Raw genomic sequence first — 18,529 nt, 5'->3', positions numbered from 1 at the left:
GTACACACTTCACGACCCTCTGTCGGTCTGCAGCCCAGTCTGTCCCTACCATCAGGGGCTCCAGTGAACACCTGATTGGCAGAGTAGACTCCGGGTTTTGTTGTGCCGGCTGGAGGGGTTCCTAACATTATAACCGGCCTAAACACGTACCGGGGACGAGGTTGAAATGGATGGAAGCGGAACTACACCATCTCCGGCGCAAGCCTAGCAGGCCATGTTGAGCCCCCGTACCAAATGATCCAGGGATTGTCTGACCGTTTGTCCGTTCAGGAAGAAGTTGCAAAAACCTCACAATCCACTCCAGGTTCCACCTGTGAACCTAAAATGAATTTGCCGGATCGGTTCTCCGGAAATAGATCCCTGTTCCGGAATTTCAGGGAGAGCTGCAAGCTCTATTTTCGGTTGAGACCCAGCTCCTCCGGTTCAGAGCAGCAAAGAGTCGGGGTTATCATTTCCCTTCTACAGGGTGAAACCCAGTCCTGGGCGTTTTCCTTGCCGCAGACCAGTCCTGCCATGCAGTCAGTAGACGCTTTCTTCGAGGCATTAGGTCTACTATATGATGACCCGGACCGTATGGCTTCCGCTGAAGCTCATCTACGGGCCTTGAAACAAGGCCGGCGCTCGGCAGAGGAATACTGAATTTCGTAGATGGTCACCTGATAGTGGATGGAATGACCCTGCCTTACGTAGTCAGTTCCGCCTAGGTCTGTCGGAACAGATTAAAGACTCTTTGGTGCAATACCCGACTCCTACCTCATTGGAGGATCTGATGCACCTCGCCATCAAAATTGATAGAAGGATTAAGGAACGCAAATCTGAGGAGGCATCTTCTCCTCCATCTGCCTTGATTCCTGTTGTCACGGATGACGAGGAGCCTATGCAACTTGGAGCATATCGTCTCTCCCCTGAAGAGAGAGACAGGAGGCGATCACAAGGCTTATGTCTTTATTGTGGCACTAAGGGCCACTTCTCCCGTTCCTGCCCTAATAAGCCGGGAAAAGGACATGCCTAGGGAACGAGAGGAAGGTTCACCTAGGTCTGCAAATCATTTCCTCAAAAAATGCTGTGTTAATCCCTGCACAACTCACGTCTGTGCCGGCTCGGTGAACCTATCGGCCTTCATTGATAGTGGAGCTGCAGGCAACTTCCTTGACATCGAGTTTGCCCACTCTGCTGGGATTCCGCGAATTAAACTCCAATCGGCAATTATGGTATGTGGCTTAGATGGTAGTCCATTGCCAGGCGGCAAGATTACCTGGGAGACCCCACCACTACAGTTGAACATTGGCGCTCTCTATTCGGAAACCATAGTCTTCCTCCTTATCAAATGTCCGTCAGTTCCCTTGATTCTGGGCCACCCCTGGCTATCCCGCCATAACCCTGTCATGGATTGGGTAAAAGGAGAAATTGTCCAGTGGAGCTCTCGTTGTACACAGTCTTGCTTGACACTACCTCTGCGTGTGATCCAGCCTATTCCGGAGCAGCTCCCTTCACAGTATCATGACTTCTGGGATGTTTTCTCCAAAAAGGCTGCTGACACTCTACCACCACATCGGGATTTTGACCGTGCCATTGAGCTCATTCCGGGTTCTAAATTACCCAAGGGACGCTTGTACTCTCTCTCCGTTCCAGAGACCAAATCCATGCAAGAATATATTGACGAAAACCTGGAGAAAGGCTTCATCAGGCCATCCAAGTCCCCAGTAGGAGCAGGGTGCTTCTTTGTATCCAAGAAGGACGGGGGACTCAGACCCTGTATCGATTACCGAGGGCTGAATCTTATTACGGTTAAAAATACCTATCCCCTTCCTCTAATATCCGTACTTTTTGACCAATTATGAAAGGCAACTATCTTCACAAAAATCGATCTTCGTGGTGCCTATAACCTCATACGTATTAGAGCTGGTGATGAGTGGAAGACGGCATTCAACACGCTCTCGGGCCACTACGAATATCTGGTCATGCCATCTGGCCTTAGTAATGCCCCTGCAGTATTCCAGGATTTGATTAATGAGGTGTTACGTGAGTTTCTGGGACACTTCGTTGTTGTTTACTTGGACGACATCCTCATATATTCTGAATCGTTGTCTGTACATCAGGGTCACAACAAAATAGTCCTACAGAAATTGCGAGAACACCATCTCTATGCTAAACTTGAGAAATGCGAGTTTGAGGTCCAGAAGGTATCCTTCTTAGGTTATATAATCTCCTCAGAAGGTTTCTCCATGGACCCAACCAAGGTCCAAGCAATCCTGGACTGGGTACAGCCGAATAACCTCAAGGCGGTTCAAAGATTCCTGGGATTTGCCAATTATTACAGGAGATTTATTGGCGGCTTTGCTGATATCGTGGCCCCGATCGTTACCTTGACCCGCAAGGGAAGCGACCCAGCTAATTGGTCTCCACAAACAATAATGGCATTTGAAACCCTGAAAAAAGCCTTCGTGGGGTTCCGAACAAGTAGTATGGTATTTTCCTTTTATTATGAAACAAGATGGAGTCTATCATTGATTTCCATGTGTCTCTTTATGAACAGATACTAAGTCTATGATGTTTCAACACATTATTTACTTGTCTTTTATGGCCATGTTTTCCGTAAACCTAGTACAGTGGACTATGTCCTTCAATCCAGCTCAGACAATGGTTATTTACCAACTTAAGGTAATGTTAGTTTTACAACAGAGAGTATTTGTGTATTCTTAAGTATTTGTTGTAATGTTTGTTGTTAAGTAATATATGGATATAATTGCTGTTTGCAAACTTGGCTGTTTTACTCAGAATTATACTGTCATTAACTGCACATATTGCATCAGCTTTCACTTTATTGTAAGGAAAAAGATTATATAAGATAGCATAGTTCAGACCTTCTTTAGACCTCGCTGGTGTCAGGAAGGCTGTGTCAGATCTCCTCCATCAAAGTATTCTAGGATGCATGATTCAACTTGAAGTCTGTTTTTTGAATGTGGGGTCTCCATGCTGTGAATCTGGGAATTACATGTGTGTCTAACAACCTTCGAAGCTAAGTATTTTAATGGTCATATTAATTATTAAATCTTTTTCTTATACATAGTTTGTGAGTGTATCATTCTTTCTTTGTGCTAGTATTTCATGATTGTAATCTTGCAGCTTGATACAATGGTGTATTTTGTTCTTCATGTATCATGTTATGTGTAATGTATCACTGTTTTCTGTATATGTCATGCGCTGCAAATCTTTTGTGGCACCTTATAAATAAAAGATAATAACAATAACCCTGAAATACAGTAGTATATCATATGCTGTTACAACCTATGCTTTACTTACAATGGTTCATTACACACGGTGGGGACCCTAGTCATATTTGGTATCATTGTTCCTCATACCCTAACAAGATGACTGTAAAGCTGTAGTTAATGGATCCGAGCAACTGAGGGTCACAACTTGCATCACAAGACAGAGACCATATATAAGTTCTCCTAGTAAAATCTAAGAATATGCATGTTATAATAGGGGGCGTCTACTTTACATTACATTCCCTGTAATTAGCCTAATCCACCAGTGGGCAATATTAATTCAGAGAGGAACAGCAAGCAGGTGGTTGGTGAGTTGGAAATGAGAGGGATGAATCAGTTTATGGAAGCAAATCCTAATTCTGAATCTTTGTGTAGTGACCAGAAAGGACCTTCATGCTTTATATATTTATATTACAGTAAAATAAAGTGTTGAGAAAATAAAATGTATCTATCTTAGCTGTACGGAACACTTGCTTTAATACACAATAAGAGAAAGTACTGCATACACTATGATGGTACAAAATACTGTATCTGGCTAATTTTAATGGTGTAAAATTAAGGGAAATTGACCCATTGGAAATCAGGCTTCAGAGAACCAGAAAAAAAGTTCAAATTCCGAGAAAGTGTAAAATGGGGGAATGTGAAATGGGGGTTGTCTGTATTTTGAAACATAAGACACATACTGACATAGCAGGAGTTTATTAGTAATAAATTATTAGCAATTACAACTTGCTGTGTATTTTGTTCCCCTCATATTACTTGACGTTTGGTCATTTTTAAACTTTTAGTTCATTTTACTTTTTCACAGACTTTATCTACATTTTTCCCAGCTCCTTGAAAAAGGTAAAGTAGGAGTTAGACTGTATAATAAGTACTCAAAATGAACAACACAAAAATTAAGCAATTGTAGAAATATGGTTATTTACAATTAATAAGTTTACATTATGATTGTAAGGGGGGTATTCAATTATTCCTCCGGGCGCCGCCGGAACGAGAGCGTTAAAACTATTACCGTTTATACGGCAATTACTCGCTGAATTTCATCTCGCAGCTCCCTCAGCTGCGAGATGAAATTCAGCGAGTAAACTACCGTATTAACGTTTTTTACGCGCAAGTTTACCGTATAAACGGTAATAGTTTTAACGCGCTCGTTCCGGCGGCGCCCGGAGGAACAATTGAATACCCCCCTAAAAGTTTTAAAAATAAATAGTATACACTGGTACTGCACATACAATCTTAAAGCAAGTGGATAAAGAGAATTGCTTGGTATAAGCAATCTTCAAGGCAACTCCTCAGCTGCTGATTTTGGTTAGCATTTTGTTAAGAGCCTGTTTCACATGAGTTGTAGAGCTTCTTCTTCTGGTCTTTCCCTGAACCATTTTTCGTCTTCTTACTTCACGACACAACTCATAAAACGCCTCGGTGATGCTCCCCTCCCCAGTGCATGCAGAGCACTCATAGAAAGCACAGGCCAGTTCTGTGGCTAGTTTTTCTCCTTCCTCAGTACTAACTTGTCGAGAGTGACCTAGGTCTGCTTTATTTCCCACAAGAATAAAAGTTACATTTTTAGGTTTTTTTATTTCATCTAACAAGTTCTTAAAGGACATGACATCTTCAAAACTTCCTCTGTCAGTGATATCATAGACAATTATAAAACCTTCTCCCCAACGAATGTGACCTTCTCTTTGCAAAGGGTCTTCCTAAAGAAAGAAAGATGACAATAAATACCATTTTAATACAGGTTCATAAAGGATAGTCAAAAGAAGCTACATTAAAGTCTGTAAAAGCAGTATTGGAAACAGAATATTAAAGGACAAGCCCTCCTTAGTCAAACATGCACCCCATAAATAGCTAACCGAAGGTGTGCAGCGAAATGTCCTGTTATCTGAAGCCGAGTGCTTCATTATCGTTCTCTTCCCTGGATGACTGACTCACTGATCCATAATTCCATAGAAGCTCTATTTCATACATGTAATCTGACTGGTTTCCCTGCAGTGTTGCTGTTTAGCGACAGCCAGCACTTAGTTCAGGTAGTCATGGAGTTACCAATAAGGGGGGAAGGGGTAGCCACAAATTTGTTCTATTTACTTAAAGCTGAACAATTTTATTTAAAAAAGAGAAAAGTATATTACTGCTACGTACAGAGGATTTTTCTATAACATATTTCTGTAGGCCAAAGTTTTTTTTAACAGATCGATGGCTACCATAATAGCTGGGGATGGCTGTCCTAACCCAAGTACTTCCAGAGCTGACCCTGTGATGGAGGGGAGAGGAATAACTATGTTACTATTAATATATTCATTAATGACCTTGGTGATGGTTTAGAGAGTAAAGTTTCTATTTTTGCAGATGACACTAAACTCTGTAAGGTAATAAAATCAGAGGAAGATGTAGCTTCTCTACAGAGGGACTTAAACTGGAGGATTGGGCGGCCAAATAGAATATGAGGTTTAAAATAGATAAATGTAAGGTTATGCATTTAGGGATCAAAAACAAGAACACAATCTATAAATGAAATGGAATTAATTTAGGAGAATCTATAATGGAAAAGGATTTGGGAGTGCTCGTAGACAGTAGACTTAGCAATAGTGCTCAATGTCAAGCAGCAGCTGCAAGGTCAAATAAAGTATTGGCATGTATAAAAAGGGGCATAGATGCAAGGGAAGACAGTGTAATTTTGCCACTATATAAATCATTGGTAAGACCTCATCTTGAATATGGAGTACAGTTCTGGGCATCACTCTATAAAAAAGATCATTTGGAACTAGAAAGGGTTCAGAGAAGGGCGATAAAATTAATAAAGGGTATGGAGTCATTAAGTTATGAGGAAAGGTTAGCCAGTTTAGGCATGTTTACTTTAGAAAAGAGGCGTCTACGGAGTTATTATTACTATGTACAAATACATAAAGGGTTAATACAGAGAACTTTCATGGGAACTTTTTACCCCAAGGACTATACACAGGACACACGGTCAGCCCCTAAGGTTAGAGGAGAGGAAATTTCACAACCAGCAAAGGAAGGGGTTCTTTACAGTAAGGGCAGTCAAGATATGGAATTCATTGCCAGGGAAGGTTGTGATGGCAGATTCAATAGATATGTTTTAGCGGAAAAGTGTATCCAGGGATACGACCGTTAATTAAAATGAAGGATAGTAGTGGATTTAGGGTAAAAATAGGACTGCAATATTGGGGCTGGGGGATTTCACAATTGAAACAGATTGGCGGTTGCTTACTCTGGATCAATTTCAAATATAAGTGCAGGATCGCTGGAGATCCAAAATAGGTTGAACTTGATGAACTGGTGTCTTTTTTCAACCTCATCAACTATGTTACCATGTTACTATATTAACTTTAGTTAGATCCATAACAATATTAGGGCAATAACTCTACTCACGGCTCACTTATTTTGGAACATCGGGTAAATATTTTGTGGAATGGTGTGTTTGGCACACGGCTGAAGAGGAAGAACATGACAGGAATTAGGACCTTTATCTGTAGGTATTTTATGGAGTTAAGGTGACTACACACAGGGTGATCCGGATCCTCTCTGACTCAAACCAAGCCTCCAAAATGTACAGAGCATAATTAGTCCAGTAAGATAATGACAGTATACCTGTTATACCCAGACTGCATCTACAAACATCTGATGGTTTCCCATACATAACATGCAGCTATTAGCGGCCAATGAGTAAAGTAACCTAATTACCAGTGTAAATAACAGAATGTCTGTGCACCTTTACCCTACTCTAAACAGCAAAGCTATAAATTAACATTGACCTGTCCTCCATTTATTAACTGTACCTGCTTCCACAAACCATCACATGCACAAAGCAGGGCGCTGTTATTCATCTATGTGCTGACATATAATTAACACATAACATGGAATTATTGAGATACATGCAACGTTAAAAGGACTCCACATCATACCACAAATAGACATGGACGCATCTGCGGATAGGCGTTTAGGAGATGTATCATTTGCATGTACTGGAGATCAGGTGCAATGATGATTATTATCTAGCTGCTTCTGATTGGTAATTAATAGTACTTAATCAGCATGGCTACTATATTATATAAAAAAAAAAAGTAGTATTAGAATTAGGCGGAACACGGATAGGGCAGTGTATTCCAAGGTTTTGAAAGAAGTGAATTAACTATAAATGGTATTGGATAATGAGTGTTACATCACACATAATATCTTAGTAGTATCACACATGTTGGCCATAAAAAACATTTAAATCAATAACTCTATTGTTATCTTTTGTCTTATTTCAATAATATAATATCAAATTTAAATATATGAATAAGTGATTATTCTTAGAAAGGTCTGAATTACCCTGTAACTACAGATATGTATAATTACCCTGTAACTACAGATATGTATAATTACCCTGTAACTACAGATATGTATATTTCAACCTGTGAATCATCAGCTGTATTGGGAATAGAGTCCTCGTTCAACCATCTAGCTGATATCTTTAACATTTCATTGGACTAAGACGGTATTTAAACACACTGTCCGATATCTGGCACATCCCCTGATGAAGTCATAACCAAGTTCATAAATGCTGTATTTCTCTATTAATTTACGATGTGCGCTTTGTTCTGCTGGATCCAGATGGTCAGCATTGCATACAAAGTACACATCTACTTTCCACTCCTGGGTTACTATATGTGAACTCAGGTCCAATAGTCTCAAGAGGCTATTGTGCAACCTATAAGTGTCACAGCGAAGTCTACCCTCCTACCACATTTAGATTCCTTTTACTAAACTGCGGCATTTTTGGGTTTTAAATTTTGTTTTACATTTGACAGAATTGCAACTGGATGGCGCAAAAAGCATCCCATTAAAAATACAGAGCTAGTGTAAGAATCATGCCTGGAGTGGAAATGGCCATTGACCCCTCTGCACAGTAAGCTCCACCCCTAAACATATGACATCTTCCGTCGTAGATGAGAGAAGATGCCCTGTGTCGAAGTCGTATAATTGGATGAATGAAAGTATATTGGTTAATATTGTTTTGCCGTGCGATTGCGATCCGTACGCCACATAACACGTGGCGTGGTACGATTGCACGGTAAAATACGCACGCACACACTCGCATTACAACATTTAGTTATTTATATAATTCATATTCATATTGGTTCCGTTACACTGTAATTTATGAGCAGATAGTATTTGGTTTATTATTAGTCTATATATATATATATATATATATATATATATATATATATATATTGATTATATGTACACTTCAGTGATATTCAAGGTTCAGGTTATAGGAAAGGTATCACGCCTAGTATCATATTGACACCCTAATCATCAGCAGCTGTCCGGAGCAGTCGGCGAAGAGATCGCACATTGCATACTTTATTTATTGATATTAGGGAATAAACCTTTGTATGATGTTGGCTATGAAATGGTAATTGTAACTGGAGCATTGGCGGGAAGAAAGGAGCCCATCCCCTGGAGAGATGACCCCCACCTTTGGATTCCTTAGATTGAATCAGCCTATGACCTGTTTAGCCTGGACCCATCTGATGTCTGGACCTATAGAAGCAAGCTACGTCATTTGCATTGTTCTCTGTAACACTGACTGTGTATATATGATCATAGCTGTGCACCCAGATCTCAGTCTTCACTGATCACAGTATTCTAACAGATATACTGTCCACCGGGTCCCGTAGGTGCGCAGCGAGCGCATGCGATAGCAGCGGTATGTATGTAACTTTTGGTATTGGCTGTACTGTACTGTATCATAATATAATAATGTATTGAATTGTTGACTATTTACATCTTCTAAAATAAATCACTTTGTGCGTTAGAAACACAATACAATCGTCTATGCAATGCTTATTTGAAAACGATAGAATTACTTTAATACCTGGATGATTTACTTTTTTTTATTTTTTTTTAACAATGTCTACATCTAAGTGAGGGCCCTGAAAATGTAAGAGAGTTCTGGAGTATAGGAGACATATGTAATGTGATATTTGTCATTCACCAAACCAAAACAGGCAGAGATAAGGGAACCAGAAGGCCAGAAATGGGAACCCATGCAGACTAGGTACACTGCAGTGAGGAGTAGACCTGCCTGAAATATAAAGGTAAAGGCAGCCAATTAGAATGCTCTGTAGGTGCCAAGCCCCCGCAGCTGAATACGGCTGTAGTGTGATCACGCTTCCAAATACCTGTCCAGTTGCTCCAAGGCCTCCATAGTGCAAAATGGCCTCTGTGCCCATAGTTCTTGACAACAGGTCATTTTCGTTTTTATATAAATCACTAACAGCTGTATTGCACTCTAAAATATCAAGAAATAGAACTTGACTCTCTACACAATCAGACAGCAAACCACAATATTATGCTATGGACCTGGAGATTCTTGGTGTATGAACTTAAGTAATGGATATGAAAAGTCTACACACCCTGACTGAGCTTGCGGGTGTTTCTGATGTAAGACAGAAATCAAGATAAATCATGTCAGACCTATTTCCACCTTAAATGTGACTCAGAGGGATCTCTGCAGCCACTTCCCCCACACACTGCATGTGTGCTCTGATGAGTACCATGGTTTGCCCAACATGAAGCTAGGACTGAAGGCTGGATTCCAGATATTCATGCATATGTCTGGAGACAGGGGCACCGAGAGGGGGGTGGGACGGATACAAATCATCCGAGGCCTGGGGTCCCATAGGAACACTATAGTAAAAAAACATTAAACAAATAAATCACCTTTCTGTGCCCGCTTGTGGTGCACGAGTGGGGGGGGCGAGTGGTCCACAGACAGTGTGTAAAGACTATGTGTCATCACACACTGCCCAGCAGCCTGCAGAGTAAGCCAGGAACTCCAAATCTCACGATATTTCGTAACCTCCTAGCTTGCTCTGCAGGATGTTTTCTGTCAGCAGCATAGGTAGGTACAGTGGGCTGGGGGGTTACAATATGTTTTGGGGGGTTGTCATCATCATCATCATCATCATTTATTTATATAGCACCACTGATTCCGCAGCGCTGTACAGAGAACTTACTCACATCAGTCCCTGCCCCATTGGAGCTTACTGTTTAAATTTCCTAACACACACGCACAGAAACAGACAGACAAACTAGGGTCAATTTTGTAGCAGCCAATTAACCTACCAGTATGTTTTTGGAGTGTGGGAGGTAACCGGAGCACCAGGAGGAAACCCACGCAAACACAGGGAGAAATTTGCTTTACCGGGGCCCCAAATTTCTCTTGGTGGCCTTGCCTGGAGATGACTTCCTTAAATTGTACCTACCCTAAGAAGCCATCTCGGCATCAACAATACGAACTGTGAGGAAAATCATAGGTTGTACTGGAAAGCAGCAACTAGCTTCCCCCAATGTAAACTCTACTGTGAGAGAAGTGAGGTGTTGTTCCACCCGATGCCTGCTCCCTCTGGGGGCATTGCAATTGTGCCCTAGCATACTCCTCTCAAAAAATCTGTGCGACTGTACCAGTGGGAGATGTATTAGAAACAATTATTATTATATTTATTATTATCGTACATTTGTAAGGCGACCACAGTGCTCGGCAGCCCCGTACAGTAGGGAAAACAGGACAGACATAAAACAAGGACACACACAAAACAGGGACATACAAGGCAAACAAACTAAATGCAGACATGAAAACAAAGGGCAGATCACCCTGCTCATTAGAACGCTTACATTCTAAGTGGAATGTTTTGGGTTATAGGACTCGTTATACTTAATTTACGAAAGGTGGATGGTTCATAACAACATGGCAATATAGACTCCACTTGACCAGAAGTAACAGTGAGGGTTTTCTACCCAGACAGCAATAAATCACTTCACAAGTTAACAGCACAGCTGGTGGTAATCATGTGATAACTCCATTACTGCCCAATTGTTTCATCCCCGATAATCCCATTGTTCTACCATGACCCTCAGCAGACTTCCAGGAGCTCTAACAGTGGGGGGGTTAGCTAGCTCCTATCACCTGGGGGAGGTGGGAAGGTTTGGCCAGGGACTTGTTTTATTCTATCAAAGAATACCTCAGGACAAGGGGCTGTCGGTTCCCACAGTCGTCCAGATTCGGGGATAAAAAGGAGCCCTAAGGGTCCAGAGGTGGGTTCGTTTTGGGAAAGACTAAGAGGTGATGCTCAGAGTAAACTTGCCATCTGGACTTCATTGGATGTGCGTGCTGTTGGCACTTTTGCCAGTCATCTAAAGTAACCTGCCATTGGATGGACTCTGCTCCCCCTTTGGCGATTGCATTTACCACTGGTGTGTTCTGTTGATGTACCTGATATCTAAGTGTACCTTCAATACTTAAATACATTTCTATGGATTTATAGCTGGTGTCACTCTGAGTGATATAAAGAACCCCACATTCTCACATTCACATTGGCACTTTTACCCAGTTATAAACTTATGAAGCCTTTTTCTCTTTGTATTATTGTTTGCCGAGTCCCACAGGGGCCAGCTGCTGCCAGTTGGAGTACTTGGGCCTCTAATGGGACATATTACCTGCCTGGAGGGCAGGGACACCCCTGCTAAATTTCCCTCTCAATTTAATGATGTTAAATATCTAAAACTAAACTATGTGATCCAATGTTGAAACTCTTATTAATTGGAGTTAGGATCATCCTTCTAATGCAAGCACCTTGAAAGTGGTAGATACTTATGTATGTAACCAAAACTTTTGATTTTATTATTATTTTAGTGACAGGTTTACATTTAAATTTGGATTATTTTTGTGGCTAGTTGCTGAGTAAAGGGGGATCTACTTTCTTACCCAACACATCCATTGTCTGGAAAAACTTGTCATGTTCAGTGCATTTTAATCAGAGATGCTCACTGACCCCCGTGTTTTGGTTTTGGTTCTGGATTACCTTTGGGTTTTGGTTTTGCCAAAACCATCCTCGCATGTTTTGGTTTTGGTTTTTTTGACAAAATGCTACTTTTAGGGCTAAAATCACATAATTTAGCTATTATTTTCTACTTACATTATTATTGACCTCAATAACACTAATTTCCAGTCAATTTGTAGCACCTCACAGGTCACAATATGATTTTCATATACTTTCGCCCAAAAGACAGTGCCATAGCTCACCCCCAAATAGTTGCCAGTGTTCAGTGCGTCAACAGAAGTAATCGGCCTTGAATTTATTTTTTAAAGTCTCCACTCACATAGCATTATTAATAAGCCTGGCAGTGTTCTTTAAAGTGTAGTAACATTGTACTGTGCCATCGATATGGATTCACATCAATCAAGAGCAGACCAGGAGCACCAAGCAGCTGCTGGCACCAGTCATGATGATAAGAATGCCTCTACGTCATCTGCTAAAGCCTATGTTAAAGACTGAGGTGCATAGTGTTTTTAAAGTGAGGGAAACCAAAATGTGAAAAAATTCAATTTACCTTGGTAAATTAAAAAACACCTGTAATCAAGGCAAAGTTAACTGCAGAAAAAAAAAAAATTGCCAACATTCTGTATGAGTGCTAGTTCTGCAACTTTCCTTGAGGCATCTTCTTGTAAGTTCAGTCATGACGATGCAAGACCTTGCAGCACGGTGCCTTTGAGGTGTTCTTCCACAGCCCTAAAACATGCTAGTCGTTAACTGGCTGTGTTTGTGTGTGTGTGTCTATGTTAGGATTTTAGACTGTAAACTCCGAATGGGGTAGGGACTGATGTGAGCTAACATAACTTATAACTATATCTTATAACTATCTACATAACTAGCATAACTTATAATGGTTTCTGCACTTAGTTCTCATCTGCTCTGTACAGCGCAGCACAATTAGTGGCGCTATATAATTAGCTGCTGCTGATGAGGATGATGACCGGGACGTGCAGGAGATGCTGTTTGTGGCTGGAAACATTTCTGGACTTTATCGCCATTCTCCAACAGCATGTAGGAGATTGCAGCTGCTACCACAATATTACAATTTGCCCTGTCACCAACTGAAGCAAGAGGTGGTAACAACGTGGAACTCCACCCTTTGTATGCTTAAGTGGATGGAGGAACAGCGAAAGGCCATCCACACTTACTCTACACCCCATGGGAAAAAAGGGGGAATGTATTTTAGTCCAGCACAGTGGAGAATAATTTCACTGTTATATGTGGTCCTGAAAGTAATATAAATAGTTTACAGTAAACTACTTTGATTCCCTTAATTAGACTTTTGGAAAAAAAATTGTGAATATCAGACTGGTAGATCAAGTACTTTATTCGCTTTGTTAGGATCTAACATTTTTAAATCAGATCACTACATTTTGGCGACTGTGCTTGACCCTAGGTTTAAGAGTTATGTGTTATATTTATTTCCAACTCACACATATATCTCAAGAGATGCAATGAGTTGCTGGTCAGCCAGGTACATGACACCACAAGGTATACTCCTTCAGTTTCTATTATGTCCCTCCTTTCCCTTTTGTTTCTGTGCAGGCAATGACACGGAGACTGAAGAGTGACAAGAACACTGTTGTTAAACCTTCTGTTTCTCTGTGAACAACAATGTCAGCCTATTACATTCTCATTCTCCTATTTCTGGTTGAGCTCTGGCACAGTACAATGTGACTGAAGACTTGTAAGAACACTGCCAACACTTCTCTTTTACTTGCATTAATAACGCTGCCTAACTGCACTGGAGACTGCTAAGAACCCTGCTACCCCTTCAGTGTCTCTCTGTGAAATGGCGCCGGATATTGTTTAGGGCGCTATTTATAGAATGAAAGTCTTGCGAGATCCGACGATGCCATGATGACGTTTTGCCTCGTTTTCATACCCAAGCGCGCGACAGTACCAAGCCGGCTCGGATACCCTAAGTTCGGGTGGGCTTGGTTTTCGGAAAACCAAGCCCGCCCATCTCTAATTTTAATAAATGAAGATTCCAAGGCCTGTCTCACAAACAGACAAAAAAACCTGACGTACTCCAGACCCTAACCCAACTAAACATAATAAAAGGTATAACAAACCGTACATGAAAATGTCAGACAAGAGAGCACAGATTCCGTCCATCAATTTGTGATTCTAAACATAGTGTTGTAGCCCTAGGATACAGCACTTACACTATTATAACACTTAATTACCTTTAAATATTAACATGACGTGGAATTAAATGTGCAATTTTTGTGGTTTCTCTGTTTATAACATTAAAGCATAAACCCCATCTACAAGCTCATGATTTCATTATACCCTGGATGTAGAACAATACATGCACTTCCATCGAGAAAAGCCATTGAATCCTCTCAAGGACACAAGCTCTTGACAACGTTTTCAATAGAATGAATTGATTCCTGCGTGGGAGGAGAGGACACATCACTAACCGAAAGAAAGTAATGATGAGAAACATCAAATTCATTCCTAATACAAGTGCCACATGCAGTGCAGGTAGGTAGTGATTTCCTGAGCTAAAACACATGCAGTGCAGGTAGGTGGTGATATCCAGGACTGGTACAAATATATTACAGGTAGGTGGTGATATCCAGGAATGGAACACATGCACTGCAGGTAGGTGGTGATATCCAGGACTGGTACAAATATATTACAGGTAGGTGGTGATATCTAGGAATGGAACACATGCAGTGCAGGTAGGTGGTGATATCCAGGACTGGTACAAATATATTACAGGTAGGTGGTGATATCTAGGAATGGAACACATGCAGTGCAGGTAGGTGGTGATATCCAGGACTGGTACAAATATATTACAGGTAGGTGGTGATATCTAGGAATGGAACACATGCAGTGCAGGTAGGTGGTGATATCCAGGACTGGTACAAATATATTACAGGTAGGTGGTGACATCCAGGCCTGGAACATGTGCATTGCAGGTAGGTGATTTCCAATGCTGGCTTCTGATTGTTAAGTTGTCATTATTGACATGATTTATACTATTCATTACAAGAAACATTCCCCTTAGTGCAGCTGAAATGCTCCCAGATGTGGTAATATTAGTAGCAGAATTAAATATAAATTTATAAAGTGTTCTAACCCTACATCGGGGAATGTTCACAAACCGTTGTCAAGGATATAACTAAAAGTAGAGTGCACAAGTAAGTAACCTAGAAGCAATTACTAACTGCTGGGGGTAATCAATAGTCGTGTTTGGAGTCAATATCCAGGATTCAGGACACAAATAATCAGTCTGGAGTGAGATAGGGAACATCAGACATATCAGACACATGAGCACAATAACCTGGCAAAATCTGAGCCAGAATCACAGATTGATATAGAAGCTGTGTCCATGTTAGTCTCCCTGGTCAGTGTAAGTGCACATGCCAGTAGCCACACCAGCACCATTGAAGACAGGAAAGTGGCAGTACCTTCACAGAACAACAGCTTCATCGAGTCCCTGGACCTATGCACACGTCTCCTATATCGAGCCTGAGTGCCAGATCAGTGACGTTCATGACAGGAATTTGCAGGCAAGGTGTTTACAGAGGCTGACTTTAGTGGTGTTAGGACTATGCCTGTATTTTGTATGTGACTGCAGCACTGCAATTCCACCAGAGGTGCTGCTGTTTGTCCCTGAACTTTGCACCTCTCCTGTAGGAGTTAATCTGATTATCTGATTAGTACCAGCACCTGCCTCAATCTGTGTTCTGTGCAGTTCATGGATTATACCTGGCTGCTGCTTGTCTGTTTATCCCTGTTCCAGCTTGCTTCATTGCTGTCTGATCTCCCGTGACCCTCTGCCTGATTACTGGACCCTGCTTGTTTGCCTGTTGCCCTGACCTCTGCCTGATTACTGGATTAGGCTTGTTCGCTTGTGACCCTGACCTCTGCCTGGCTAATGGATTCTGCTTGAACTCTGGTTGCCCTGACCTCTGCCTGGTCATTGGACTCAGCTAGTCTGTCTGATTCCCTGGACTGCCTCGTGCCTCTGGCAATCTGTAATACTGAACCCTGCCTCCTTAGTATGGAGCCTCGTGCCTCCTGGCAACTGGGTAACTCAATATACTTGTTCCTGCATTTAAACTGTATTTGTCATTGATTGGAACTTGTTGCTTCTGTGGATTATTCCTGCCATTCATCACACCTGTTCATATTTGTGTATTTCGAGTATACCTATTAATTCTGCTACCTGAAATCTGCATATTCCACAAACTGAATCCCTGTTCGCATATTTTGCCTAAATAAAGACAGTTGGTTTTTATACTTCTGTTGCCGCTTCCTGAATATGCTAGGAATCATAACAAGTGGCATAAGTATAATAAGTTTGACTTCTGGTACTGCACACTGGATCATGACAACACTACTGAGGTTTGTGGCAACAATATTGTACAGAGGAAATAATACATGTAGAGCATTATAACAATAGAATCTAAAGAAAAGAGACAAAAATGAGAGGCAAGGGAACATGTAAGTCGTGCAGCACAAGAGAAATCCAGGAGGTGTGAGAGACTAGTACTCAGAAGAAGAGAGTAGGAGGTCATATGTAGAGCGGAGGTTGTGTTTAGGGCAGTACCTGGGGATTATACAGTGATGGAAGGCAGGAAGTGCAAGACCCCCAAGGCCAGAGCAGACCTAGAATTTTTTTAATGGGGGGGGGGGTCGGCAGAGACAGGCAGGAAGAGGATGCTGCTATTCCCCCCTGGATCTGCAACTGTCTAAGGGTTGCATATGTTAGAAACTAGATGTCACACACCGCTCCTATAACTAGATATTGTTGTGTGACTTGCCCTTTAAGGAACGTTGTTGGTGCTTATCTCCTGCTTCAGAGTCTCTACCTTTGCATGACTGTTTGCCATCACCTTAATTGGAACCTCCCTCTAAAGCTAATTGGTTGCCACATACTATTTCAACCTCCTGTGATCAGGGATTCATTGCCTGATCTTCATGTTACTCACCTTGCCGTGGTTCTGGCTGTATACCTGATTCTCTGAGTGTTCCCTGGAGTACCGGTTACCGTGATTGCCTGACATCGCTGGTCACCATTTGGCTCCGTGATATTTCATCTCGTTGGTTATCTACAAGCTGTAAATATTCTTTGAACTTTCATCAGCACATTGAACTATTCTGTGAGCTGCCTGTTACAACTGTGCTCATACTGATTGCTCAGCTACTCCCTTATCAACTATCTGCATTTCTTATTTGAACTACAATCAAACTTTTGTCATCTGTGGTTCTAAGACCAGCCGGCCGTTTCTACTACTGCTGTTATTATTGCTGGACTATTTATAAGAAGTGTCTCCGAGTTTGGAGTGAGCTCTGTCAATTAAGTTCTGTGCTTTGCAGCTGTATCGTTATCAACCGATGAACTTTTAATGCTATTTGGATTTCCTCGATTACTCATGTGTTCTGTCTCCGCTACCCTCTGCTTAATCCATCTAAAGTAGAGGTTGGGGATCCACAAAATTCCTAAGCCGTGACAGTAATAATCAGATGATGAGATGAAGAGTTTGATTGTAGTTCAAATAAGAAATGCAGATAGTTGATAAGGGAGTAGCTGAGCAATCAGTATGAGCACAGATGTAACAGGCAGCTCACAGAATAGTTCAATGTGCTGATGAAGGTTCAAAGAATATTTACAGCTTGTAGATAACCAACGAGATGAAATATCACGGAGCCAAATGGTGACCAGCGATGTCAGGCAATCACGGTAACCGGTACTCCAGGGAACACTCAGAGAATCAGGTATACAGCCAGAACCACGGCAAGGTGAGTAACATGAAGATTAGGCAATGAATCCCTGATCACAGGAGGTTGAAATAGTATGTGGCAACCAATTAGCTTCAGAGGGAGGTTCCAATTAAGGTGATGGAAAACAGCCATGCAAAGGTAGAGACTCTGAAGCAGGAGATAAGCACCAACAATGTTCCTTAAAGGGCAAGTCACACAACAATATCTAGTTATAGGAGCGGTGTGTGACACTAGAACTGCATCCTGTGCATGTTAGAGACCGACAGAGGAGAAGTACCTGAGGAGCACAAGGAGAAGAAGATTCCAGTGGAGCCAGGCTTGCAATAGTCTAGCCAGGATATGATTAGAACATACACTCATATTTTAGTTGTAGCATGCATGAGAAAGACATATGTGATAGAGGACAGGAGACAGCTACAGTGTGAATGTGATTACTGAATCACATGGCAAAAAAGTCTTAGGAAACAGGAGACATTGGAATGTCATCCATAGTAATTGTTATGTCAGGAAGACTATCCAGTAGAGAAAAGAGATCAGGAGCTGAGAGAGCTTTGGATGTCATCGGCATATTCAATGTACTGCAACCAGAAGGAGCCAAAACACACCTTGCCACAATTCAGTTCTACACCA

The 18,529-nt window shown here is 41.5% G+C and overlaps 1 protein-coding gene across 5 annotated transcripts in view; it reads right to left on the bottom strand.

Annotated features, from left to right (window-relative positions):
• Window positions 1-3,955: 3,955 nt before the first annotated feature.
• RERG (RAS like estrogen regulated growth inhibitor) overlaps window positions 3,956-18,529 on the bottom strand; it is a 38,935-nt gene continuing 24,361 nt past the window's right edge. For all 5 annotated transcript variants that reach the window (XM_075210862.1, XM_075210861.1, XM_075210863.1 and 2 more), the window contains one exon: window positions 3,956-4,972. In XM_075210862.1, the coding sequence (XP_075066963.1) occupies window positions 4,565-4,972 (408 nt within the window). In that variant the 3' untranslated portion in view covers window positions 3,956-4,564. The remainder of the gene's footprint in view (window positions 4,973-18,529) is intronic.

This window comes from Mixophyes fleayi, chromosome 4 (assembly GCF_038048845.1).
Source record: "Mixophyes fleayi isolate aMixFle1 chromosome 4, aMixFle1.hap1, whole genome shotgun sequence".
NCBI lineage: Eukaryota > Metazoa > Chordata > Amphibia > Anura > Limnodynastidae > Mixophyes > Mixophyes fleayi.
The sequence above is the reverse complement of the archived record's forward strand: the minus strand, read 5'-3'. Positions and strand labels throughout refer to the sequence as shown.